Source organism: Salvelinus fontinalis, chromosome 13 (genome assembly GCF_029448725.1).
Source record: "Salvelinus fontinalis isolate EN_2023a chromosome 13, ASM2944872v1, whole genome shotgun sequence".
NCBI classification, from domain to species: Eukaryota; Metazoa; Chordata; class Actinopteri; order Salmoniformes; family Salmonidae; genus Salvelinus; species Salvelinus fontinalis.
The window spans coordinates 17,445,179-17,470,481 of record NC_074677.1 but is presented as its reverse complement, the minus strand read 5'-3'; the positions used below and the strand labels follow the sequence as shown (position 1 = coordinate 17,470,481).

Genomic DNA, 25,303 nt, shown 5'->3' with positions numbered 1-25,303 from the left:
GTTCTTCAGGTCCTTCATCTCTATGGCACATTTAATGGCTACAATTCCCATCTACTTCCATGATCCAAGTCTTTTCTTGCAAAAATATCTTTGGCTAACGATTTTATGTTTCCAATGAAAATAGGGTCTTTAAGAAGTGTGTTGTTTAATTTCCAAAATCCTTGAATACCTTTAGATTTTATTAGCAGCTTGTAAATTCTGGGAAATCAAATGATGATCAGAAAGGGGAGTCAATTGATCATCTACATCTGTAACAAATTGTATCAAATGGGGAAATTAGGAATAAATCTACTCTAGATATTCGTGACATAGTTTTGTTGGTCCAGGTATAACCCTTTGCACCCGGATTGAAATAACACCAGGCATCATCAACAAATAACGCCAGGCATCATCAACAAATAACTGTCACGAACGTCGTAATCCTCCTCATCTGAGGAGGAGCAAGGATCGGACCAAAGCGCAGCGTGGTTTGAATACATACTTGAATTTATTTAACGAAGACGAAACGAAGAACACTTGACAAACTAACAAAACAACAAACGAACGAACGTGAAGCTATACTACGACAAGTGCAGACACAGGCAACTTACGTAAAGACATAGACAATAACCCACAACCCACAATACAAAACAGACTACCTAAATATGGTTCCCAATCAGAGACAACACAAAACACCTGCCTCTGATTGAGAACCATGTCAGAGGGCCTCCCGGGTGGCGCAGTGGTCTAGGGCACTGCATCGCAGTGCTAACTGCGCCACCAGAGGCTCTGGGTTCGCGCCCAGGCTCTGTCGCAGCCGGCCGCGACCGGGAGGTCCGTGGGGCGACGCACAATTGGGCTAGCGTCGTCCGGGTTAGGGTGGGTTTGGCCGGTAGGGATATCCTTGTCTCATCGCGCTCCAGCGACTCCTGTGGCGGGCCGGGCGCAGTGCGCGCTAACCAAGGGGGACAGGTACACGGTGTTTCCTCCGACACATTGGTGCGGCTGGCTTCCGGGTTGGAGGCGCGCTGTGTTAAAGAAGCAGTGCGGCTAGGTTGGGTTGTGCTTCGGAGGACGCATGGCTTTCGACCTTCGTCTCTCCCGAGCCCGTACGGGAGTTGTAGCGATGAGACAAGATAGTAATTACTAGCGATTGGATACCACGAAAATTGGGGAGAAAAGAGAACCATGTCAGGCCAAACTAGAAAACCCCACATAGAAACAGACAACATAGAACTGTCCACCCCAACTCACGCCCTGACCATACTAACTAAAGACAAAACAAAGGAAAATAAAGGTCAGAACGTGACAATAACGCCAGGCAACATCAACAAATAACGGCAGGCATCATCAACAAATAACGGCAGGCATCATCAACAAATAAAGGCAGGCATCATTCAACAAATAACGCCAGGCATCATCAACAAATAACGCCAGGCATCATCAACAGAGAGATCCTTGCATAATGTTGTGATGGTATTGCTATTTTGAGAGCATTGATTCTAGGAGGAAAACAAGTCAGCAGAGTCATCAGGTGTTTTCTGGTAAGTTGGGCAAAAAGGGTCTTATTTGGAGCATGTGAGTTGAGAGTTAACATGACAGATGATGAAAATAGTATTGTCAAGTTTAACAGTTACTATGACCCATCTCCAATCCTGTGAAGATGTGGATTCTAGAATGTCGCCCTTAAACTTGTGGATAAGTGTCAAAAACATCAACGGAATGATTTGCTCCATGACTGAGATAGGCCATGTCTTCCCACTAGGACTTCCAAATTTCAAGTCACTTTCACACAAATTACTTTCATGAAGAAGGACACAATCTGCGTTACTGCATTTACAATATGAAAATAAGGCTTTCCTTTTTGTACGATCTCTCAAACCCCTAGCATTCAGGCTAACAATATTGAGTTGAAATATTGAGTTGAAAACAAACTCCTGCATAAAAAAGAAAGACACAAACTAGACAACAGATGTAGTTATGTGAACAATAAAACAAACAGTAAACCTTGAGAGGTTTACTCCGACAGAAAACTATGCTCAACTGAGGCAGCGGTGGTTAACAGTATATTATACAACGGGTGGGTCTAATCCTGAATGCTGATTGGTTAAAACTGCATTCCAGCCAGGGTCTATTCCACAAGTTACCACTGGCTAAATCTATGACGTTAAAATGCGTATTTACTCTGTGTCACGTTCCTGACCTTGTTTTCCTTTTGTATAGCTTTGTTTTGTTGGTCAGGACGTGAGCTGGGTGGGCATTCTCTGTGTTTGTTCCTTGTTAAGTGTCAGGATTAATTGACCTTGTATGGCTCTCAATCAGAGGCAGGTGTTTTCGTTTTCCTCTGATTGAGAGACATACATAGGGAGGTTGTTTCACATTGTTTGTTGTGGGTGGTTGTCTCCTGTGTGCGTATATGTTACCACACGGGACTGTATCGTTTGTTTGTAGTCGTGTACCTGTTCGTGCGTTCTTCGTTATATGTAAGTTCACATGTTTTTTATTTTTATTTTTATTTTATTTCACCTTTATTTAACCAGGTAGGCTAGTTGAGAACAAGTTCTCATTTGCAACTGCGACCTGGCCAAGATAAAGCATAGCAGTGTGAACAGACAACAACACAGAGTTACACATGGAGTAAACAATAAACAAGTCAATAACATGGTAGAAAAAAGAGAATCTATATACAATGTGTGCAAAAGGCATGAGGTAGGCAATAAATCGAATAATTACAATTTAGCAGATTAACACTGGAGTGATAAATCATCAGATGATCATGTGCAAGAAGAGATACTGGTGTGCAAAAGAGCAGAAAAGTAAATAAATAAAAGCAGTACGGGGGTGAGGTAGGTAAATTGGGTGGGTAGTTTACAGATGGACTATGTACAGCTGCAGCGATCGGTTAGCTGCTCGGATAGCAGATTTTTAAAGTTGTTGAGGGAGATAAAAGTCTCCACCTTCAGAGATTTTTGCAATTCGTTCCAGTCGCAGGCAGCAGAGAACTGGAAGGAAAGGCGTCCAAATGAGGTTTTGGCTTTAGGGATGATCAGTGAGATATACCTGCTGGAGCGCGTGCTACGGGTGGGTGTAGCCATCGTGACCAGTGAACTGAGATAAGGCGGCACTTTACCTAGCATAGCCTTGTAGATGACCTGGAGCCAGTGGGTCTGACGACGAACATGTAGCGAGGGCCAGCCGACTAGGGCATACAGGTCGCAGTGGTGGGTCGTATAAGGTGCTTTAGTAACAAAACGGATGGCACTGTGATAAACTGCATCCAGTTTGCTGAGTAGAGTATTGGAAGCTATTTTGTAGATGACATCGCCGAAGTCGAGGATCGGTAGGATAGTCAGTTTTACTAGGGTAAGTTTGGCGGCGTGAGTGAAGGAGGCTTTGTTGCGGAATAGAAAGCCGACTCTAGATTTGATTTTGGATTGGAGATGTTTGATATGAGTCTGGAAGGAGAGTTTGCAGTCTAGCCAGACACCTAGGTACTTATAGATGTCCACATATTCTAGGTCGGAACCGTCCAGGGTGGTGATGCTAGTCGGGCGTGCGGGTGCAGGCAGCGAACGGTTGAAAAGCATGCATTTGGTTTTACTAGCGTTTAAGAGCAGTTGGAGGCCACGGAAGGAGTGTTGTATGGCATTGAAGCTCGTTTGGAGGTTAGATAGCACAGTGTCCAGGGAAGGGCCGGAAGTATACAGAATGGTGTCGTCTGCGTAGAGGTGGATCAGGGAATCGCCCGCAGCAAGAGCAACATCATTGATGTATACAGAGAAAAGAGTCGGCCCGAGAATTGAACCCTGTGGTACCCCCATAGAGACTGCCAGAGGACCGGACAACATGCCCTCCGATTTGACACACTGAACTCTTTCTGCAAAGTAGTTGGCGAACCAGGCAAGGCAGTCATTAGAAAAACCGAGGCTATTGAGTCTGCCGATAAGAATATGGTGATTGACAGAGTCGAAAGCCTTGGCCAGGTCGATGAAGACGGCTGCACAGTAATGTCTTTTATCGATGGCGGTTATGATATCGTTTATTACCTTGAGCATGGCTGAGGTGCACCCGTGACCGGCTCGGAAACCGGATTGCACAGCGGAGAAGGTACGGTGGGATTCGAGATGGTCAGTGATCTGTTTGTTGACTTGGCTTTCGAAGACCTTAGCTAGGCAGGGCAGGATGGATATAGGTCTGTAACAGTTTGGGTCCAGGGTGTCTCCCCCTTTGAAGAGGGGGATGACCGCGGCAGCTTTCCAATCCTTGGGGATCTCAGATGATACGAAGGAGAGGTTGAACAGGCTGGTAATAGGGGGTGCGACAATGGCGGCGGACAGTTTCAGAAATAGGGGGTCCAGATTGTCAAGCCCAGCTGATTTGTATGGGTCCAGGTTTTCCAGCTCTTTCAGAACATCTGCTATCTGGATATGGGTAAAGGAGAAGCTGGGGAGGCTTGGGCGAGTAGCAGCGGGGGGGGCGGGGCTGTTGGCCAAGGTTGGAGTCGCCAGGAGGAAGGCATGGCCAGCCATTGAGAAATGTTTGTTGAAGTTTTCAATTATCACGGACTTATCAGTGGTGACCGTGTTATCTAGCCTCAGTGCAGTGGGCAGCTGGGAGGAGGTGCTCTTGTTTTCCATGGACTTTACAGTATCCCAGAACTTTTTGGAGTTAGAGCTACAGGATGCAAATTTCTGCTTGAAAAAGATGGCCTTTGCTTTCCTGACTGACTGCGTGTATTGGTTCCTGACTTCCCTGAACAGTTGCATATCGCGGGGGCTCTTCGATACTATTGCAGTTCGCCACAGGATGTTTTTGTGCTGGTCGAGGGCAGTCAGGTCTGGAGTGAACCAAGGGCTATATCTGTTCTTGGTTCTGCATTTTTTTTGAATGGAGCATACTTGTCTAATATGGTGAGGAAGTAACTTTTAAAGAATGACCAGGCATCCTCAACTGACGGGATGAGGTCAATATCCTTCCAGGGTACCCGGGCCAGGTCGATTAGAAAGGCCTGCTCGCAGAAGTGTTTTAGGGAGCGTTTGACAGTGATGAGGGGTGGTCGTTTGACCGCGGACCCGTGGCGGATACAGGCAATGAGGCAGTGATCGCTGAGATCTTGATTGAAGACAGCAGAGGTGTATTTGGAGGGCAAGTTGGTCAGGATAATGTCTATTAGGGTGCCCATGTTTACGGATTTAGGGTTGTACCTGGTGGGTTCCTTGATGATTTGTGTGAGATTGAGGGCATCAAGCTTAGATTGTAGGACTGCCGGGGTGTTAAGCATATCCCAGTTTAGGTCACCTAACAGGACAAACTCTGAAGCTAGATGGGGAGCGATCAATTCACAGATGGTGTCCAGGGCACAGCTGGGAGCTGAGGGGGGTCGGTAGCAGGCGGCAACAGTGAGAGACTTATTTCTGGAGAGATTAATTTTTAAAATTAGAAGTTCGAACTGTTTGGGCATAGACCTGGAAAGTATGACAGAACTTTGCAGGCTATCTCTGCAGTAGATTGCAACTCCTCCCCCTTTGGCAGTTCTATCTTGACGGAAAGTGTTATAGTTGGGTATGGAAATCTCAGAGTTTTTGTGGCCTTCCTAAGCCAGGATTCGGACACGGCAAGGACATCAGGGTTGGCAGAGTGTGCTAAAGTGGTGAGTAAGGCAAACTTAGGGAGGAGGCTTCTGATGTTGACATGCATGAGGCCAAGGCTTTTTCGATCACAGAAGTCAACAAATGAGGGTGACTGGGGACATGCAGGGCCTGGGTTTACCTCCACATCACCCGAGGAACAGAGGAGTAGTAGGATGAGGGTGCGGCTAAAGGCTATCAAAACTGGTCGCCTAGAGCGTTGGGGACAAGGAATAAAAGGAGCAGATTTATGGGCGTGGTAGAATAGATTCTGGGCATAATGTGCAGACCAGGGTATGGTGGGACACGGGTACAGCGGAGGCAAGCCCATGCACTGGGTGATGATACTAGAGGTTGTATCTCTGGACATGCTGGTCTCAATGGGTGAGGTCACCGCATGTGTGGGGGGTGGGACAAAGGAGGTATCAGAGGTACGGAGAGTGGAACTACGGGGTCCATTGCAAACCAAAACAATGATAACTAGCCTGAACAACAGTATGCAAGGCATATTGATATTTGAGAGAGACATACAATAAGGCATAAAGTGATTGCAGGTCTTGATTGGGAGAGCTAGCTAAAACAACAGGTGAGATAACAGCAGCTAGTCAGCTAACACAGCAACAGAAGGTAAAAATGGCGACGACTAGGCAGAGAGGGTCGGATTAACTACACACAGATCCTGAGTTAAAGCACAGAGCCGACAGATAAAACACAAATAAACAGAATGGAGTACCGTGAATTAATGGACAGTCAAGCAGGCATCAGCTATGTAGCCAAGTGATCATAGTGTCCAGGGGGCAGCCGTAGATGGAGCAGTGAGGCCTCCACTAAGCTAGCACGCGTTTAAAGTTAGTAGCCCGGGGGGTGGTCTGCTCAGACGGAGGGGGTCTGCTCAGACGGAGGCCGGTTGAGGGCACAGCGGATGGGGTATTCGTCTGCAGACCAGACGTGGTCGTGTCGACAGAGAATCCAAGCCGGATGGCGATGGCGAAAGAGAGGTTGTGAATTGTAGAATTGTGTTTGCTAACTGGTGCTAGCTTCCTGGCTGCGCTAGCTGCAAGATAAGCTAGCAGTTAGCAGACCGGGGCAGGCAGGTAGGTAGGTTAGTAGGTTAGCAGAATGGGCCTTCAGCGGGCGTCACGCCTGAGGGGCCTGTTGGAGTCCTCGGGCAGATTATGTCGGTATTCCAGTCGTAGAGGATTCGCGGGGTTCCGTGCTCCGTACCGGCAGTAAAGGGGTCCGGATATTGTAGCCCAGGAGTGGGCTTCAGTGGTAGCACAGGAGCCCTAGGCGGGCTAGCTTCAGGCTAATTGGTGCTTGCTCCGGGATGGAAACGCTAGCCAGGAGTGGTCACCCGGGATTGTGGTTAGCTAGTTGCGAAGATCCAGATGAAAATGTTCAGAGTTTGCGGTAGGAATCCGGGGATATGGAGAGAAATAGGTCCGTTATGCTCTGGTTTTAGTCACGTTGTTCGAACTAGCGAGAGCTTTCCGAGCTAAAGGTTAGCTGATGACCGCTAGCAATGGTTTGCTAACTGATAGCTGGTAGGTGGTTAGCTGGCTATCTTTAGTTGATGGATTCCAGATCAGAAGTAAATAGAAATACTTTAGAAAAAAGCAGATCCACGCCACAATGGGTGAGGCGGGTTGCAGGAGAGTAGAAGTTAAGGTTTAAGAAAATATTTTTAAAAAGATATGCGAAGAAAAAGATGTAAAAAGATATATACAAGGGACACGGGACACGACAGGACAAAGACGTCTACACTGCTACGCCATCTTGGAATTATGTTTTAGGTCAGTCTACGTTCGTTTGTTGTTTTGTAATTATCAAGTGTTCTTCGTGTGTTTAGTTTCGTATTGTAAATAAAATTCATTATGTCATCATACCTCGCTGCAAATTGGTCTTCCAATCCCTATCTCCTCTCCTCGTCCGAGGAGGAGGAAGAACTAGAGTTTCGTTACACTCTGTTCCATCTGACTGCGCAGTCTCATCAGCCCAGCCAAGCAATTTATAAACTCGATCTCCACTATAAATAGCATCTAGACATTATCTCACATTTCTTTTAGACTAACATTTATTTTTCAACAGCAGAGATTTATATAAACCATGCTGTCTCTTGACATTTGCAACATTGTTTCAATATTCAAATTCGATCTCCAGTTGTCCAGTAGTAATGCACCTTTCGGGAGTCGGGATGAGACAGACAGGCAGACAGGCAGACAGGCAGCATTTCTCAGCCAGTCTAAATCATGAATCAGCGTACATCAGTTTTATGGATATATATAAAAAAAGGTAATATGAAAAAAGGTCAAACGAAGTGCAGCTAGTTTGCAGTCTTTCCAGCTTCAGTTTGAAGTTATTTTGTTAGCTGTGTTTTTTAAGTTATTGTGTTAGCTTTGTTGTTGGCTAGCTCCTCTGAACAACAGTGTCCTGACGAGAGAGCACATTTTCTATGCCAGGCAAAAGGACGCCTCATTAGCTCATTGCTTTGAATGTATCCAAATAAATGTCACTAGAAAACAGCTTAAACAAATGCAAATGCAGCTACTGTTGTTATTCTGTCTGTACTGTTTGACGTGACAGTAAATTAGCCGTAGTTGGCTAGCTAGCAAGCAAGGAATAAGATGGTTGCCAACCAGTATGGAAATAGAACATTTAGAACGAACGGCTGGGTTGCATCCATAGATACAGAACAAAAAGACTGAACGACTGGGTCACGTCTCTGGCAACCGGACCAATAGAACGAACGACCAGCCGGCTTGGGTAGCAACCCTAGATTTGTGTCGGGACAATATCTTGTGGAAGGATGAAATAGTATGAATAAATTCATCACAATAACGTTTTTTTTTTCATTTTATTTTAATTTTTTTTCATTTTATCCCCTTTTCTCCCCAATTTTCGTGGTATCCAATCGCTAGTAATTACTATCTTGTCTCATCGCTACAACTCCCGTATGGGCTCGGGAGAGACGAAGGTCGAAAGCCATGCGTCCTCCGAAGCACAACCCAACCAAGCCGCACTGCTTTTTAACACAGCGCACCTCCAACCCGGAAGCCAGCCGCACCAATGTGTCGGAGGAAACACCGTGCACCTGGCCCCCTTGGTTAGCACGCACTGCGACCGGCCCGCCACAGGAGTCGCTGGAGCGCGATGAGACAAGGATATCCCTACTGGCCAAACCCTCCCTAACCCGGACGACGCTAGGCCAATTGTGCTTCGCCCCACGGACCTCCCGGTCGCGGCCGGCTGCGACAGAGCCTGGGCGCGAACCCAGAGCCTCTGGTGGCGCAGCCCTAGACCACTGCGCCACCCGGGAGGCCCCTCAATAACGTTTTTAATGAAAATATGTTAATCATTATTTGAAAATGTTGGTAACCCATTGTATAAAAGTGATAATGCCCTCAGCCGGTGTTCGGAGGATATATCCAAACATTGTCTTCTCAGGCATTATCACCTAAACAAACCCTTTTTTCTTTTTTTAGCACTCTTGGCAGTACTCACAGTTCAAGTGTGGTTCATGTCATGTCACCAGAGTTAACCAGTCATTTTTCTTCCTTCGATGAATGTGTGTGGGCCCTTGAACCCAGCCTTCTTTCTCTCTTGTCGAGCCTTCTGTATAAGTGGCCACAGTTTCCCCCTGGCAGTCTGATCTTGCGGTATCAGAGCCTCTTTGATGCGGAGCTTCTTCTCATCTGGAAAATTTTCCAGATGATGACCATGTAGTGGCACATAGTGAAGCGCATGATGACATTGTGAGGGGGTCCATCAGACCTTTGTTTCCCGTGTGGCTCAGTTGGTAGAGCATGGCGCTTGCAACGCCAGGGTTGTGGGTTCAATTCCCACGGGGGGACCAGGGTTCAATTCCCACGGGGGGACCAGGATGAATATGTATGAACTTTCTAATTTGTAAGTCGCTCTGGATAAGAGCGTCTGCTAAATGACTTAAATGTAAATGTAAGTTGATGTATCACATCGATCACGTCTCTTAGCTTGTCTTTGATGCACAGAGCCACCTTTCCCAGGATATTGATGACCGCTTCCCTAATGTCTTCTCCCTCTATTTCTCTTACGCCTTGGATTTTCAGATTCCACCTGCGAGAGTACCATTGAAGTTTAGCTACATTCTCAACAGCTCATTATTTTGGGATTGCAGTTTCTTCAGCTCGTTCTCTAGAAACTTTATCTTTTCCTTGTTCTCGCTCACAAAATCTTCTTTGTTGTTTCTTTAGTAGCCCACTCTATGATGGAAACTTTGGAGAATGCGGTGTCTTGTTTAGTAGTCAGGGTCTGGATTGCAGAGAAAAGTTCAGACATGGAAATGTCCTCTCACTTTTTTCTCCGGTGGATTTTTAATTGAGGTAAAGAGGTTGCAAGGATCTCATCCTGGTCCATCTTGTCTTTTCTCTTGCTTGAACTCACGGCATCTTGTGTATCCATGCCGCTTTGGCTCTTGTTAGCATGCCTGCCGTCTTCTGTGAGGCTTTCTGTCATGTTCTTCCCATTTAACTTGACAAAAACGAACTCTAAATTTGCCATATGTAGCTAAAACCAGTTATAGTTAGTTTCTTGCTACATTGATAGCCAATATTAGGCTGTTAACCACCTAACCCGCAAAGTTGCTTGGACAAGTGAGAAAAGACTTGCTTTCTAATTTGAAGCTCTTTGCGCGCGTGACGCCATTGATGCTTGAGGCCCTCTGTTTTCTCTCGGTCACTACCATGCATTCTATCTTGCTAGTAAAATAATGCTTTTCGTTTGATTTGGGCCTTAGTGTGTCAGGATCCTTCTCCTGAACAGCATTCACTGCAGGGACATCCACTACCATCTCATCTCTACTCACTCCTTTAGCCCATTACAATTACAGCAATGTGCTTCAGACTCTTATTAATTCAACAAACACTTGCCACGTGTCCAAACGTTTTACAATTGTAACACTGCAGTGGTTTCTGTACATACGGTCTCACCGCATATCTCACATACCCAAGTTTTACATAAGTCGGGAACACCATTTAATCAAGACAGTAAAACCGATAGGCTTTCCTCCTTCTTTCCATCTATCATTCAGGTCAAGCGACGTGCGTCTACCACTCCTGGCATGTTATCCCTAAACCACACAGCCTCTATGTCCAACGAGATGCCAGCGATGACACCTTTTAACCGGTGCCCTACTCTGAAAATCATAGCTTTCCACATCATACGTCGATAGCTTGTTAAGCCACACAGAGATTTCTCTTTTTGATACATGAAATCAACATCATACCGTTCCTGGTCACTCTGACCATTTCCACGTTTCCCAGTCATCCTTCACCATCTTCGAGAAATCAAACGGTCACCCAAAAAAACATCATTGCTCATGAATCTCACTCCAACCATAAACTGCTGTTCATTTCCAACTTCAAGCCTTTTTACTCCACTCTTCTTTACCACCATCCACTCATTCTCACCAACTTTACTTGCGTCAACAGAATCACACAATGCTTCCCGCCTCCGCCATTGCTTCTAAACTCGGGACCCATGAAGGAAGTATCTTCTTCGGTGGGGTTTAACGGCGGTTGGTATCCAATATGTTGCATTACCGCCCCCAACTGGACTATAGTATAAATCCATGTACTTTGTGATAGAAAAAAATAAAACAATACATCCTTCCAACTAACCCTACACTCATTAAAAATCCACTACCCCATTCCACTACTTTGACCCTATCTTTGACCCTATCTTTGACCCTATCTGAATGAGGTGGAAATTAGCAGACTTTTTGATCTGGAAGGTAAGTAACTTTAATGTGTCAAGCAGATTACACGTTTTCTTTGCTATTTCCAAAACGTAGCAATGATTCAGACATGGATTTCATGTTGTAATGTTAACAAGGTACTCAAAAGTAGTTCAAAGTAATGTTTTCATTTTATTAGCATAAACAAAACTTGTTTACACAGCGAAATTGTTGAGGAAATCAGCCTTGTTTGCATAGCGATGATGAAAAGAATGTAATTTGACAAAATGATAATCATTAGGTCATCACACCGTTGCTGTAGCAATGGACTCTAATAGTTTATCGAATCCCATTGTGACGCAGGGGGGACACTTTTTGGCTGGGGGAGATTATTTGGCATGACAGGGCACATACGAATTGTGACATTCTAATTTGTTGTGGCAAGAGAAACATCAAGTCTGAGTATCAACAGAAAGTAGGAGAATATTTGTAGGTTGGATTAAGATTTTTTGTGAATGATATTATTTGTTATTCAACATACCTGGTATAATAATCTATGCCTTCTAAAGCATACTGTTTATGAAGTAGAGAGTTGCAACCCGTCATTCAGGGCAGGTGGGTTTTGAGCCCCACCTGTTTAGCTTAAAAATAAATAAATACATTTGTTTTGCATGTTATTTTGGCATTAATACATGTCAAATATCAGTTTGCGAACAATGTAAAAAAAATAATCTGTGAGTTAATAAAGCCACATATTTTGCTTTCTTGAGTAAGGCAGCTCCAAAATGCAGGTGTTTCAGCCTAGCTCAGTGTTTTCTGTAGTGGTGGGGGTTGGTAATGTTCTCTAGTTGCACCGTGATTGGCTCAGTGTTCTGTCATTAATGGGGATACTACGTCACCACAAAATCTACGGGTAGAGCTTGAAAATTCAAGCCCCTTGGGTGCTGCCATAGAGTTACATTAGAAATGCCCATCAAATAAGGTTCAAGGTCATTGGCCACAGATAAAATGACGTCATATCACGTTATATCTACAGCAGCTTTGATTGGACTGGTCATGTCAACATCATACTTTCAAAATCTTAGCTATCAAGCTAGCAGTCACCATCATGAATTAAGTCAACAATCAACTGAAAAAAGAATTTATATGGTTAAAGAAAATGATTAAATAATTCCACTCTGAAACCATATAATTGTATGAAATTTATTAGAATCATAAAACTATAATCTGATGATGTGTGTAGTTTTAGTCAGAATTAGAACAAGGACCTTTTGTTCCTTTTTAGTAGGTAAGCAGAGTGCAAGTGGGAAACAAATGATGAGAGGAGCTATCGACAGACGAGTTGTAATACTGTGTTCCTTACAGGACATTCTGTCTCCACCCGTGGAGGGGAGAAACTGTTAGGCTTGCAGAAAATTATGAAACATGTTGCAGATTAAACAATGTACAGTATCTTTATAGTGGAAAAACACAGACTGTCTGAGCAAGGCGTAGCTTAAGATTTGTGTGTGAAGGTATGTGCGTAAGGAGCCAGTATAAAATTGATGTTTTTGTACAACGGACTAGAACGTTCTCGTGAATAAACGTTTTGACTATTGTAAGCTGGGAAATCTGTCTGTTTCATTCACCCAGAATCTTACAAACTCTGGGTTGCAGACTGAGTAGATTAATTGAAGTTTATGAACATTGATAACAAAATTCTCATAACAGTGGTCCAAGTCTGAGTTTAAGGGTCTCTTTTCCAAGCTTAAAATGATAAACATTCAATGTTGGCCATGCTGTCAATCCAGCATGACTTCTGACATGCTCAATCAATCAATCAATCAAATGTATTTATTAAGCCCATTTTACATCAGCCGATGGCACAAAGTGCTGTACAGCAAGCAATGCAGATGTATAAGCACGGTGGCTAGGAAAAACTCCCTAGAAAGGCCAGAACCTTTCGGGATCGGGTCGGGAGACACTGTGGCCCTGTCCGACGATACCGCCGGACAGGGCCAAACAGACAGGATATAACCCCACCCACTTTGCCAAAGCACAGCCCCCACACCACTAGAGGGATATTTTCAACCACCAACCTACTAACCTGAGACAAGGCCGAGTATAGCCCACGAAGACCTTCCCCACGGCACGAACCCGAGGAGGGGTGCCAACCTGGACAGAAAGATCACATCAGTGACTCAACCCCCTCCTAGGGACGGCATGGAAGAGCACCAGTAAGCCAGTGACTCAGCCCCCATAATAGGGTTAGAGGCAGAGAATCCCAGTGGACAGAGGGGAACTGGCCAGGCAGAGACAGCAAGGGCGGTTCGTCGCTCCAGTGCCTTTCTGTTTACCTTCACACCCCTGGGCCAGACTACACTCAATCATAGGAGATGAGTCTTTAAAGACTCAAAGGTCGAGACCGAGTCTGCGGCTCAAAACAACTGGAAACTCGGAACTGGGAAATCTCAGACTTCAGTGAGTTCAAGACAACTGGGAACTCAGAAAAAGATTAGCTCCGACTGGGAGAATATGCTTTGAACAGTCCTCCAATTTGGAATTGCAAGTCGGAACTCTGGCCTCTTTCTACACCTCTGACCTGAAGATCACTGACGTCATTATGATTCAACCGAGTTCCCAGTTGTCTTGAAAGCACCATAAATCCAGAGAATGCCAGTCTTTGACGACAAAGTTTGATGACAAAATTTGCCCACGCAGGGCCGCCGTGCTTCCTTCCGGTTCAAGTGAACACAGGAGAAGAAGGTGAGTCTTGTATGATGCTGCATAAATTATGTAATATACCAGGGAGATATGTATACTGTAACTAAGAAAGTAATACTAAGTGTATGTTGGGTAGTAAGCTGTTTGTAACCAATGTGCCTCACCCTAATAATTTGGTCCACTTTCCCATCATCATTTAGCTTACTGTTCTGACTTGGTGATGCACATGTAGCCTATAGCCTGTTTTAGAGAAATGTAATCATCAAATATTTTAAGAGCTTTCATTGTCTGCTGATATGCCCCTTTTATTTATCCTATGGTTCTGACTTGGTATACAGGGAGAATACTGTAAGAACAGCCCATGTTCTTAATTCTGTCGCTGTATGTTTCAAAAGTGCTGAACAAATAGTTATATTGACAACGTCTGTCCTAGCTTGCTCATTAACGTCATAATCGAAATTACGGATTGCTTCTTATCCACTCGTTGTCCCCTTATGCTATAGTTTGTACATCTCAATTAACAGTAGAAACCACATTTGTTTAAGCAAGTCAGCCATATCAGCTATATTTTTTTAAAGGTAGAAAATTAGGTTGAATTAACTGTTTCGCTGCCAGACAAGACTCCGCTGATAGCCAGGTGTAGCAGTGGTAAGGTGTGGGGACTGATGTTGGGACTCTGCTGTTGGGACAGCTTTATGTAGGCCCTAACATTTTGTGTGCACCATTTGTCACTGTTAAAGTGCAATTAGTGTATTGTTTAGTGTTGTGTTATGTTGAGTAGTGGATTTGCTGGCATGCATCAAAAACAATTTGGGGGGAGTTTGCCCCACCAAGTTTTACATGCTAAAATTAATGGACGTACATCACTCCTTTACCCCTTTGACAGAGAAACACCAGATTCAGTAAGAAGCTATAGTCTTCTTTGTCATTTGACACTACAGAGATAAAGATACTATAAATGAACATTGTGATATATAAAAAAATAAAATATGATATCCTCCCGACCCAAAAGTACCCCAGGCTACTTGCCCATAAAAAGAAAGGCCTTTTTTTCAAAGGCAGGGTAGAATAGAAACCCTCCAAGAACATACTGACACCTCTTTGGCCTTGTCTTCATGTAACCAGGGGGCACTTTCTTTACAGACATGCCTGGAACAAGATCAGAGAGAAATACTCCCATCATTTCTAAGGAAGGAGCCTTTGGGGGCTTGTTTTGACACGAAGTCATTGATATGCTGTAAGATTCCAGGGGCAAGCCAACAAGGTGTTTCACAGACCACCCTACCTAACTCTGTCTATATGAACGGGTTGGGACAACACCCTGACAAGTATGAATGGAACAAGATAGGGGATGGGGGCAAAAGTGTAATAAAACGTGTGTAGGACTTGTATTGCTGAGTAGGCCTAGTTGGTTACCCCTTAATGTATAATTCACCATGTATAGATATTTTAACACCACCATTCACAAGGTAAAAGTACAATGCACTACTGCTCTTTCACATCTTCCTGAGAAAGTAAAAAATAACAGAAGGAATCATCAACCACAAATAAGTGGCAAGCACCAATATGACAATCACAAAATGGTATAACCAGTGATTACAGATGGATAAACTATCTACTAATAATTAACAGCTTATAAACTACTTATACCCTTTATAAATCCTTATACTATAAGTATACCCCAAAAATGTGAAGTGTTACAAACATCACCTCTCTGTATTATCTATGCAGTGTCAAGTATTGTAAATGACTTGCAGTGCAAAGTGCTGTAAGGGATTTATCAGAGAAATGTCAAAACCCACAGAACCAGCTGGAAGAAAGACTAGTCCCAGTTTAAATGCAAGCACTCCAAAATGCTTTGTTTGCACACACCCTTACATATAGCACCCATACATATTTATACAGGCAGTCTCACAGAGCTAAGTATACTGTATATGTAGATGTACATATGAAAAACACAATGTCCTCTGCCACTTACGCTTCTAGCTGTTTGTGCATTCATTACAAAGGGAAATCCCAGAGGTTGAAATATAATGAGGTGCATACATTACAATCTCAATCAAAATATTGGCAATCTTGGTTATGTTATATATGGGTAGCTTCCAACCCATACGATTCCCCTTTTATAGAGTGAAATAAACCATTATAATTATAGGCACAACATAGCGCACCCCCTCACTCAGCATGAAATATACACTGATGCTGACATAATACACTGTTCCAAGAGGCTTCACAACAAATATTTTTGATGAGTCATCTAATGTATGTTTGCTTAGTCAGGAGAAACTATAATTGGGAGCCATTGAGACAACAGGTATCCTTTTCAGCAGCATGCTTGTGATGAGCCAAGGAAGAAGGATTACCCCCCGCTTCAATACTACTGACTGGGTTTGCATCCCAAATCCCCGGTCAAAAGCAGAGCACTATATAAGGTGATAGGTTTCCATTTGGGACATAACCTGAAATGTTTTGTACAACAAGGTCAATGCCGCACAAATGGGACAATTATCAGAGGTATACAGTCAGCTAGGCTTGTAGAGGAAAACAAATGATGGCTTTATAATTATATACCGATGATGATAAGTCTCTTATAGATGCTCAGCTTATTTTACCTCAGGAGATAATGATAACATCTTCACATCTCAGTTTAAAACATTGCACACTTTTCAATCACAGTTTTTTTTTAGGCCTGTACCATATAATTATAAAATACTGCAGAGTGCTATGCTGAAGATCTCTATAGGGATTTCAAGTATGAAAGAGCTGTAATCAATGAATGGCCTAGATAATTTTAGGAGTCGACAGTCTAGACCATAATGAACCTCATTTGATGATGACTTTTCTTTCTGCAGGTGTTTCAGTCTGTCACTCTCCCAGTTTGTCAGACTGAAAATTACCCTATATAATCTCTGAATTATCAGAATTGGGATGTTATTGGCACCAAGTCTACACTCCCGACAAGTAGGTTATTGCAATATTAACCATCAGGAGATACAGTGGCATTGATGTAGGTAGGTGACATTTGGATGCCCTGTCCTGATCGAAAGACTGTTGGAAAGATACAAATCAGTGGAGGCTGCTGAGGGGAGGACGGCTCGTAATAATGGCTGAAACGGAGTAAATGGAATGAAATCAAACACCTGGAAACCATGTGTTTGATGTATTTGATAGAATTCCACCGATTCCGCTCCAGCCATTACCCCGAGTCAGTACTCCCCAATTAAGGTGCCACCAACCTCATCAAATATACAACAATAAGAAATATTCATAGTGTGTTAGAGCAGAAAAGTCCAAGGCAACACAGCAGACTTAATGATCAGCAGGTACATTGATCAGATAGCACCTCAGTTAATATATTTTTGAAGGAGTCTGGTGGGATGAATGTGACTGAGGGTCTTTTGCAGCTCGTTCCAGTTGTTGGCGGCAGAAAAACTGGAATGAACGAAGGCCAAAGCAAATGCTGGCTCTGGAATGACCAGAGTGATACATCTACCAGAGCGCAGGCTGCTATTGGTAGTGGAGATGTTAAGGAGTGAGCTGAGGGTGAGGGGGGACCTGCCTATGAGGGTCTTGTATATAAATTGTCACCCTATTCCCTTTAAAGTGTACTACTTTTGACTAGAGCCCTATGGGTCCGAGTCAAAAGTAGTGCACTACACAGGGAATAGGGTACGTGCCATTTTGGGACTCACACAAGATATATTGCAGCATGGCTGAATATCTGCTAAATAAACAATGAGTCCAGTAGACAGTAATGGAGCACACAATCAAACGGCCATGGAGAGGTGTAACAGTATAACTTTAAACCGTCCCCTCGCCCCGACACGGGCGCGAACCAGGGACCCTCTGCACACATCAACAACTGACACCCACGAAGCGTCGTTACCCATTGCTCCACAAAAGCCGCGGCCCTTGCAGAGCAAGGGGCAACACTACTTAAGTCTCAGAGCAAGTGACGTAACTGATTGAAATGCTACTAGCGCGTACCCGCTAACTAGCTAGCCATTTCACATCCGTTACACTCACCCCCCTGTCAACCTCCTCCTTTTCCGCAGCAACCAGTGATCCGGGTCAACAGCATCAATGTAACAGTATAACTTTAAACCGTCCCCTCGCCCCGACACGGGCGCGAACCAGGGACCCTCTGCACACATCAACAACTGACACCCACGAAGCGTCGTTACCCATTGCTCCACAAAAGCCGCGGCCCTTGCAGAGCAAGGGGCAACACTACTTAAGTCTCAGAGCAAGTGACGTAACTGATTGAAATGCTACTAGCGCGTACCCGCTAACTAGCTAGCCATTTCACATCCGTTACAGAGGCATTGCATGTTTTTCAAGGCACTTAACCCACCTGTGGTGCGGGGCAGGAAGGCTGCTACAGCACATTTGAATCTGTGCCATAAAAATCCGGTGTACTTCACAGCCTCATTTAACTTTGTGTAAAAGAGCATTCCCCCATTACTGATGGAGCGACACCAGGTCCTCTATCCAAAAAGCGTCTCAGAGTAGGAGTGATACATCTACATCTAATCTTAATCATTATGATCTAAAAGGTCAAACTGATCCTAGATCAGCAATCATTCTCTGAGACACTTTGAGGATATGGGCCCTGATATAGCAATGTGGATTTCTGCACCTGCCAGCATAGTGTGTGCTGATGACGAAAATGTCAAACTGGAAACTGTGTCCCAATACTCCTCTGAACGCACTCCTCTTCGCCTTGTCTCCTGAATAGGGTTTCATGATGAACTACATATGGTATGAAGTTATTTTTCATTAGTGGTCATGAGGGAAAGGGGAGTGGGGGGCAATGGGGAATGAACATTGGATGATAGTCTGAGGATGAGATGCGTAAAGAAAGAACTGTACCATTTGTATTTTATTTTTTTGTTCTAGAAATGCGTGCCAAACATGTCAGAAACACAACAAGCATTGATGTAAAAATCCTGCGATGCATCATTGGCTGTTGCAGGTGCCCCCGGAGCTGCAAGTAGGAGGCGCGCTCGCCACATGAAAGCGCGTGTGATTACTACTTGATACAATAACCTACACCGTAGATCTACAAAATACAGCTCACTCCTTATTTACATGTCATTGTAGTAAATGAGGTGGATTGATAGGTCTATCTTTTGTCAATGTGTGAACCTACATCGTGGATTGGAGTGGATTGAATATTGAGTAAAACGTTTGCAAGTAGATCTAACTTTATTTCCAAGTATATGTTTGTTCAATGTCTTATTATTATGAAAAGAAGACAAATATTAACGTTAACAATATTATTTAGGAAATGTATGTTTTTTTTCAACGTTGTCTCTGTAAATGTTCGATTATTGTGCTGCTATCATGAACCCGCCCAAACAAACCGCCCATTTAACGGTAGCTTTCACTTTCAAAAGAGTGACAGGTGAAGAATATAATCCCTTTTTCCTATTTCAGGTTGTAGTCTATGCATGATGTTTGGCGAAAGTAAGCCATTTTAAAGATATTAGTATCGTCTCTCAGGGACAGCAAATTTAAATACGTCATTCATATGGCGCCAAGAGTTTAAAGTATGATCTTATTTTGTTGTAAGGTTGCGCACCCGCCAGTGCAATCGCACAAGAGAGAAGAACGCGAGCGGGCAGGACTGAGCAGGCTATATGTTTTTAGGTGTAACGATGCCAAACTAGCCAGCTTGCTATCTTTCATGACTCATTATTTGAAAATTAGGCATACATTTTTTTCTACTGGATTTGAGGAAAACATACTCCCATGATAAATCAGGACCTGGGGGATACCACATTGGATTTGGACTATTTTCGAAATGCGACATGGCTTTCAAAATTATATTTGTTAGCTTACCTTGCTGTACCATAGCTAGTGTACAGTAGAACGGACTTGCTGGATGCGGCTATCTTGCAAGCACGTTAACTAGCTAGCTAGATAATTTGGATTTAAGGATGATATACTCCTAAAGTCAGCTAAATGTAGCTAACTGCATTTAGCCGATACCTGCGAATTCGGACATCGCAGGTTTGTTGACTATTATGTTATACTGTCGGATAGACTATCATGGAGTAAATTTGTCAATTGGTACTTTTTATTTTGACTTTTGGGAGAGCATCTGACGTGCTGTCAACACCATACAGCCTCGCAGGCATAGTCCTGTCACCAACGTGAATAGTCAGGGGGCTAACTAACTAGCTCGCTAGCTAGGGGTAAGTTGGCTACACTGGAATTTGACCACCGTGAATTTCACTGTCGCTAGCTACATGTGGTTAGCTTCAAATTATATCGTAATTTCTCATCATCGCCCATCGTCCAGAGTCGAGGACGTTTCGCAGCCCGACCCTGACTGCAATCAAGATAAAAAGGTGGGTTAGATTTTGGTTTCTTGCTTCCCCCAAGAAGTACAGTACGATGCAGTAGCATGTAGCACAGGGTGAGAAGCACGCACTTCCAGAGCGGGTAGGGAAATGTGTAGTGTGCATGGGTCTAATGGTTGTGATAACTAGCTAAATAGCGAGCACGGGTAGAACATCATGCAACTGCAACTTTTTTATTGAATAAAATATGAAAATGTCAGGTCCCAGTTCACTAGCAATGTTTGCAACGCCAACTACGCAGCGAGTATTATTTATAGACGGGCGGTCATGTTCACTGCTGTTATTAAATAATTATTGGTGGCGGGATTTTCCCGAGGTGCTGTTAAATTACATTCGCCGGTGAAATACATTATTTAATTATTTGTTTAATTCTAATAAATAATTGGCAACTTATGCAAGTGTGTGCATGTTTGCGGGAGGAGGGACCGCGGCACGCCAACGTATGGCGCTGAAAATACACTTAGCTAATGTGATCAAAAATTATCTGCCTGTTGAAAATATTACAATAGAGGAGGATAATTTTGGTAATAATGATTGCGTTATAAAACTGCATTTGACAAAAGTTATTGTTGCCATCCATTGTCGCTCAATTGTGGATTTGAAATTAGGGGCGCACGTGCATGTGAATTACGCTCCCAAAAAGGGGAGGTATTTTGGAAGGCTAAGCACGCATATATCTAAGAATTAGAACAAGCTCAGTACTCTTATCTCCGTCTCTGCCACTCGCTGCGTGCTGTGCGGATCTACTGTAGGGGGGAGTGGCTCTTGTTTACCTTCAGAAACTCTGCGCCCATAGAACAGGGGGTGGGACTAGATTTGTTGCTGCGCATGGTTAGTAGAGGGACAGAGCAGCATCTTGATGTTCCCATTTTAAGAAATGAGAACTTGATGTTCATAGTCAGATATATTTTGGATAGAGAATTTCCAGGGTTCAAATTACACATTGATTCTTGAGGGTGCCTCACATTGATATCTTTGACAGTTGTGGGGGGCTCCCATTGATATTTAAGTTCTTATACATTACATTCAAATGTGTTCTTGAGGTAATTCCTTATAGCTACTCTATAATGGTCCTCTTTAATAACTAACTAACCAGTAAAATATTGTTGCTTACAATCCATTACCGGCTCCCATGATTAGAATAGTATAACAATCCATCCTGTTTCTCTTATTGCACAGATGTAATTGAACTGGTTATTTCCTTGAATCAATTAAGTCTGAATCATCTGGGGACTTGTTAAATGTTCCCAGTTGTGACAGCTCCCTTCCTACCCACCCTCCAGCTGGGTATGAAACAGGAGATGAGTCATGGTGTGGGGGCACGTCTCTCTCTCTCTCTCTCTCTCTCTCTCTCCTCTCTCTCTCTCTCTCTCTCTCTCTCTCTCTCTCTCTCTCTCTCTCTCTCTCTCTCTCAAATCTCTCCCTCTCACAAATCTCTCCCCCTCTCAAATCTCTCTCTCTCTCTCAATTCTCTATTTTTCCCTGGAGGCCAGCTATTCTTACCTAGAAAAGAACAGTACAGTTTACAAGCAAAACTGGAATTTTGTGATTTTTAGGGTCAAGGCCATTAGGCCTTCAAAAGGTGCCCAATCTGCCAGGGCACCAAGACCCATCTGCTAGGGCACCAAGGCCATTAACAAAATAGCTAATTAAATTGATTTTAAAACCTGAAAAACACTAGCTATTCTCTTAAGTGTATGTAAATGTTGATCCATAATTAGTCTACATGTCAAAGTGTAGGTGATAGCCTATGTGTATTGGCTATAGTTTGTCATGTCCAGACAGGAGGGAGGTGCCAGAAAATGTAGCCAGACTTTTAATTATATATACGTATATATATATATATATATATATATATATATATATATAACCGTTCAAAAGTTTGGGGTCACTTAGAAATGTCCTTGTTTTCCATGAAAACATACATGAAATTAGTTGCAAAATGAATAGGAAATATAGTCAACATGTTGACAAGGTTATAAATAATGATTTTCTATTGAAATAATAATTGTGCCCTTCAAACTTTGCTTTTGTCAAAGAATCCTCCATTTGCAACAATTATAGCCTTGCAGACCATTGGTGCATTCTAGTTGTCAATTTGTTGAGGTAATCTGAAGAGATTTCATCCCATGCTTCCTGAAGCACCTCCCACAAGTTGTATTGGCTCGATGGGCAATTCTTACGTACCATACGGTCAAGCTGATCCCACAACAGCTCAATAGGGTTGCGATCCGGTGACTGCGCTGGCCACTCCATTAGACAGAATACCATCTGACTGCTTCTTCCCTAAATAGTTCTTGCATGGTTTGGAGCTGTGCTTTGGGCCCTTGTCCTGTTGTAGGAGGAAATTGGCTCCAATTAAGCGCCATCCATAGGGTATGGCATGGCGTTCCAACATGGAGTGATAGACTTCCTTCTTCAAGATCCCTTTTACCCTGTACAAATCTCCCACTTTACCACCACCAAAGCACCCCCAGACCATCACATGGCCTCCACCATGCTTGACAGATAGTGTCAAGCACTCCTCCAGCATCTTTTTATTTTTTCTGCGTCTCACGAATGTTCTTCTTTGTGATCCGAACACCTCAAACTTTGATTCTTCTGTCCATAATATTTTTTTCCAATCTTCCTTTGTCCATTGTCTGTGTTCTTTTGCCCATCTTAATCATTTATTTTTATTGGCCAGTCTGAGATATGCCTTTTTCTTTGCAACTCTGCCTAGAAGGCCAGCATCCCGGAGTCGCCCTGTCACTGTTGACGTTGAGACTGGTGTTTTGCGGGTACTATTTAATGAAGCTGCCAGTTGAGGACTTGTGAGGCGTCTGTTTCTCAAACTAGACACTAATCTACTTGTGCTCTTGCTCAGTTGTGCACCGAGGCGTCCTACTCCTCTTTCTGTTCTGGTTAGAGCCAGTTTGCGCTGTTCTGTGAAAGGAGTAGTACACAGCGTTGCACAAGATATTTCTTGGCAATTTCTCACATGGAATAGCCTTCATTTCTCAGAACAAGAATAGACTGATGAGTTTCAGAAGAAAGTGCACCTGTAATAATCATGCTGTTTAATCAGCTTCTTGATATGCCACACCTGTCAGGTTGAAGGATTATTTTGGCAATAGAGAAATGCGCACTAACAGGGATATAAACAATTTTGTGCCAAATATTAGAGAAACAAGCTTTTTGTTCTCATGGAACATTTCTGGGATTTTTTTTGTTTCAGGTCATGAAACATGGGACCAACAATTTACATGTTGAGTTTCTATTTTTGTTCAGTGTATTATATTCAGCCCAAAGGCACAATGGCCACTTTGGACGTAAGGCATGGCTTTTTTATAGGGGGGCATTATGGACACACAAGGGGGCTGCAGGGAGAGATGGGTGTCAAGGAGGGAGATGCCATCCAAGCAGAAGGGAAGGAATAGGAATGGCTGGTGGCTTGTTGGCTTGATCTTATGACATCACCAATACATTTATTTTTTCAAATACTGCAAAACTGTTTGGTGCAATGTGCTTTGTGGCTTGGCCTGAAAAATAAATTATGACCTTTTGTATTGAAGACTAGAGCTCGACCAATATGGAATATTTGGATCTGATTTTGGAGTGGAAATATTCTCAGATAACCCAAAACTGCCAATATTTTGATTATTATAGCAATAAAGCTGATTTCTTAAATTTGAGGAAATAACATTAATGTAAGTACCACCAGAACGACAAGATTTTTTATTCAAAAATTGTGTTACTGAGTCCAGCCCAAAAAATGCATGTGAAGACTGAGCTGTTATCGAGCTGGAAAACAACGACATTGGACACATTTTCAATGTATTGGTATTTAACTATGTTTTCATCGATTTTTAAGGCTGTAGCCACTGAATCCTGGTATTTGTCAGTTGAAAGGAAAAACGTCAATCACAAAATTTGCATCCGGCACAGCGCTGCCTCTCGTCCCAAGCATTGCCTGGATGAACGTTCCTTGCTATCCGGGATCCTTAGGACGTCCATACCCTCATTTAAATGTCAAGCAAAATTGCTCAATTGAGTAAAGGGTTTTCTCCTGCTTCTACACAAAACAGTGAAAACTCGGACTCTTTCGCCGACCATAAGGCCATTAAATGCATTTTATGTGACATGTTAACACTCATCCCAGTGAAGGACGTTTCTGAAAATTTCACCTGTGTCAAATGCCACGGAAAAAATGCTGCAAGAAGAAGATCATTACTTTACTTGAGGAAATTAAAGCTCTGGATGAGCGTCTGATTTTGAATAAGGACGCCTCGCGTGTAACTGCATTTGTTAATGCCTCTTTTCGAAGAGACCACTGTAATGGAACTTTCATGGATCTTGAGCATTTCCCCACCTTACGGCCTTCTGAAATTAGCCAAAAGTCAGATGCTATCAGCTCTACCTGTGGAGGGCGTGAATGGAGTGTGATTGGATCCAGGAGGAAGAGACGACACGCACCATAGCGTTCTGATTTTTTTTCTTGCAGCGTTGTGACATTAAACTCTCATTGTTTTGAGCCACTGTCTCCGCTGTCTTCCTCAGGGTGTACGGACACCGGGTACGCAGATGCTGTAGCTTTTACACTGACGCTGTCTTCCTCAAGGTGTATGGACACCGGGTACGCAGATGCTGTAGCTTTTACACTGACGCTGTCTTCCTCAGGGTGTATGGACACCGGGTACGCAGATGCTGTAGCTTTTACACTGACGCTGTCTTCCTCAGGGTGTATGGACACCGGGTACGCAGATGCTGCAGCTTCCACACTGACGCTATCTTCCTCAGGGTGTACGGACACCGGGTACACAGATGCTGTAGCTACTACACTGACGACCACCTACACTATGGGCTCTTGTGTTTAGGGTGCCTGACTTACTTAATGATCAAGTTTATAACAACCTGGTTAGGGTAAATATGGACAC

General features: G+C 43.5%; 1 protein-coding gene across 2 annotated transcripts in view; it reads left to right on the top strand.

Moving 5' to 3' along the window:
- Positions 1 to 19,165: 19,165 nt before the first annotated feature.
- LOC129868183 (protein Jade-1-like) overlaps positions 19,166 to 25,303 on the top strand; it is a 240,879-nt gene continuing 234,741 nt past the window's right edge. Inside the window, exons 1-2 of one of the 2 annotated variants that reach the window (XM_055941925.1) lie at positions 19,166 to 20,219; positions 20,327 to 20,375. Coding sequence is in view for 1 of the 2 variants with exons in the window: in XM_055941924.1 (XP_055797899.1) it covers positions 20,274 to 20,375 (102 nt within the window). In the remaining variant the exon portion in view is untranslated. Of the gene's footprint in view, positions 20,376 to 25,303 lie in introns of both variants that reach the window. The other variant, XM_055941924.1, reaches the window with a different exon arrangement.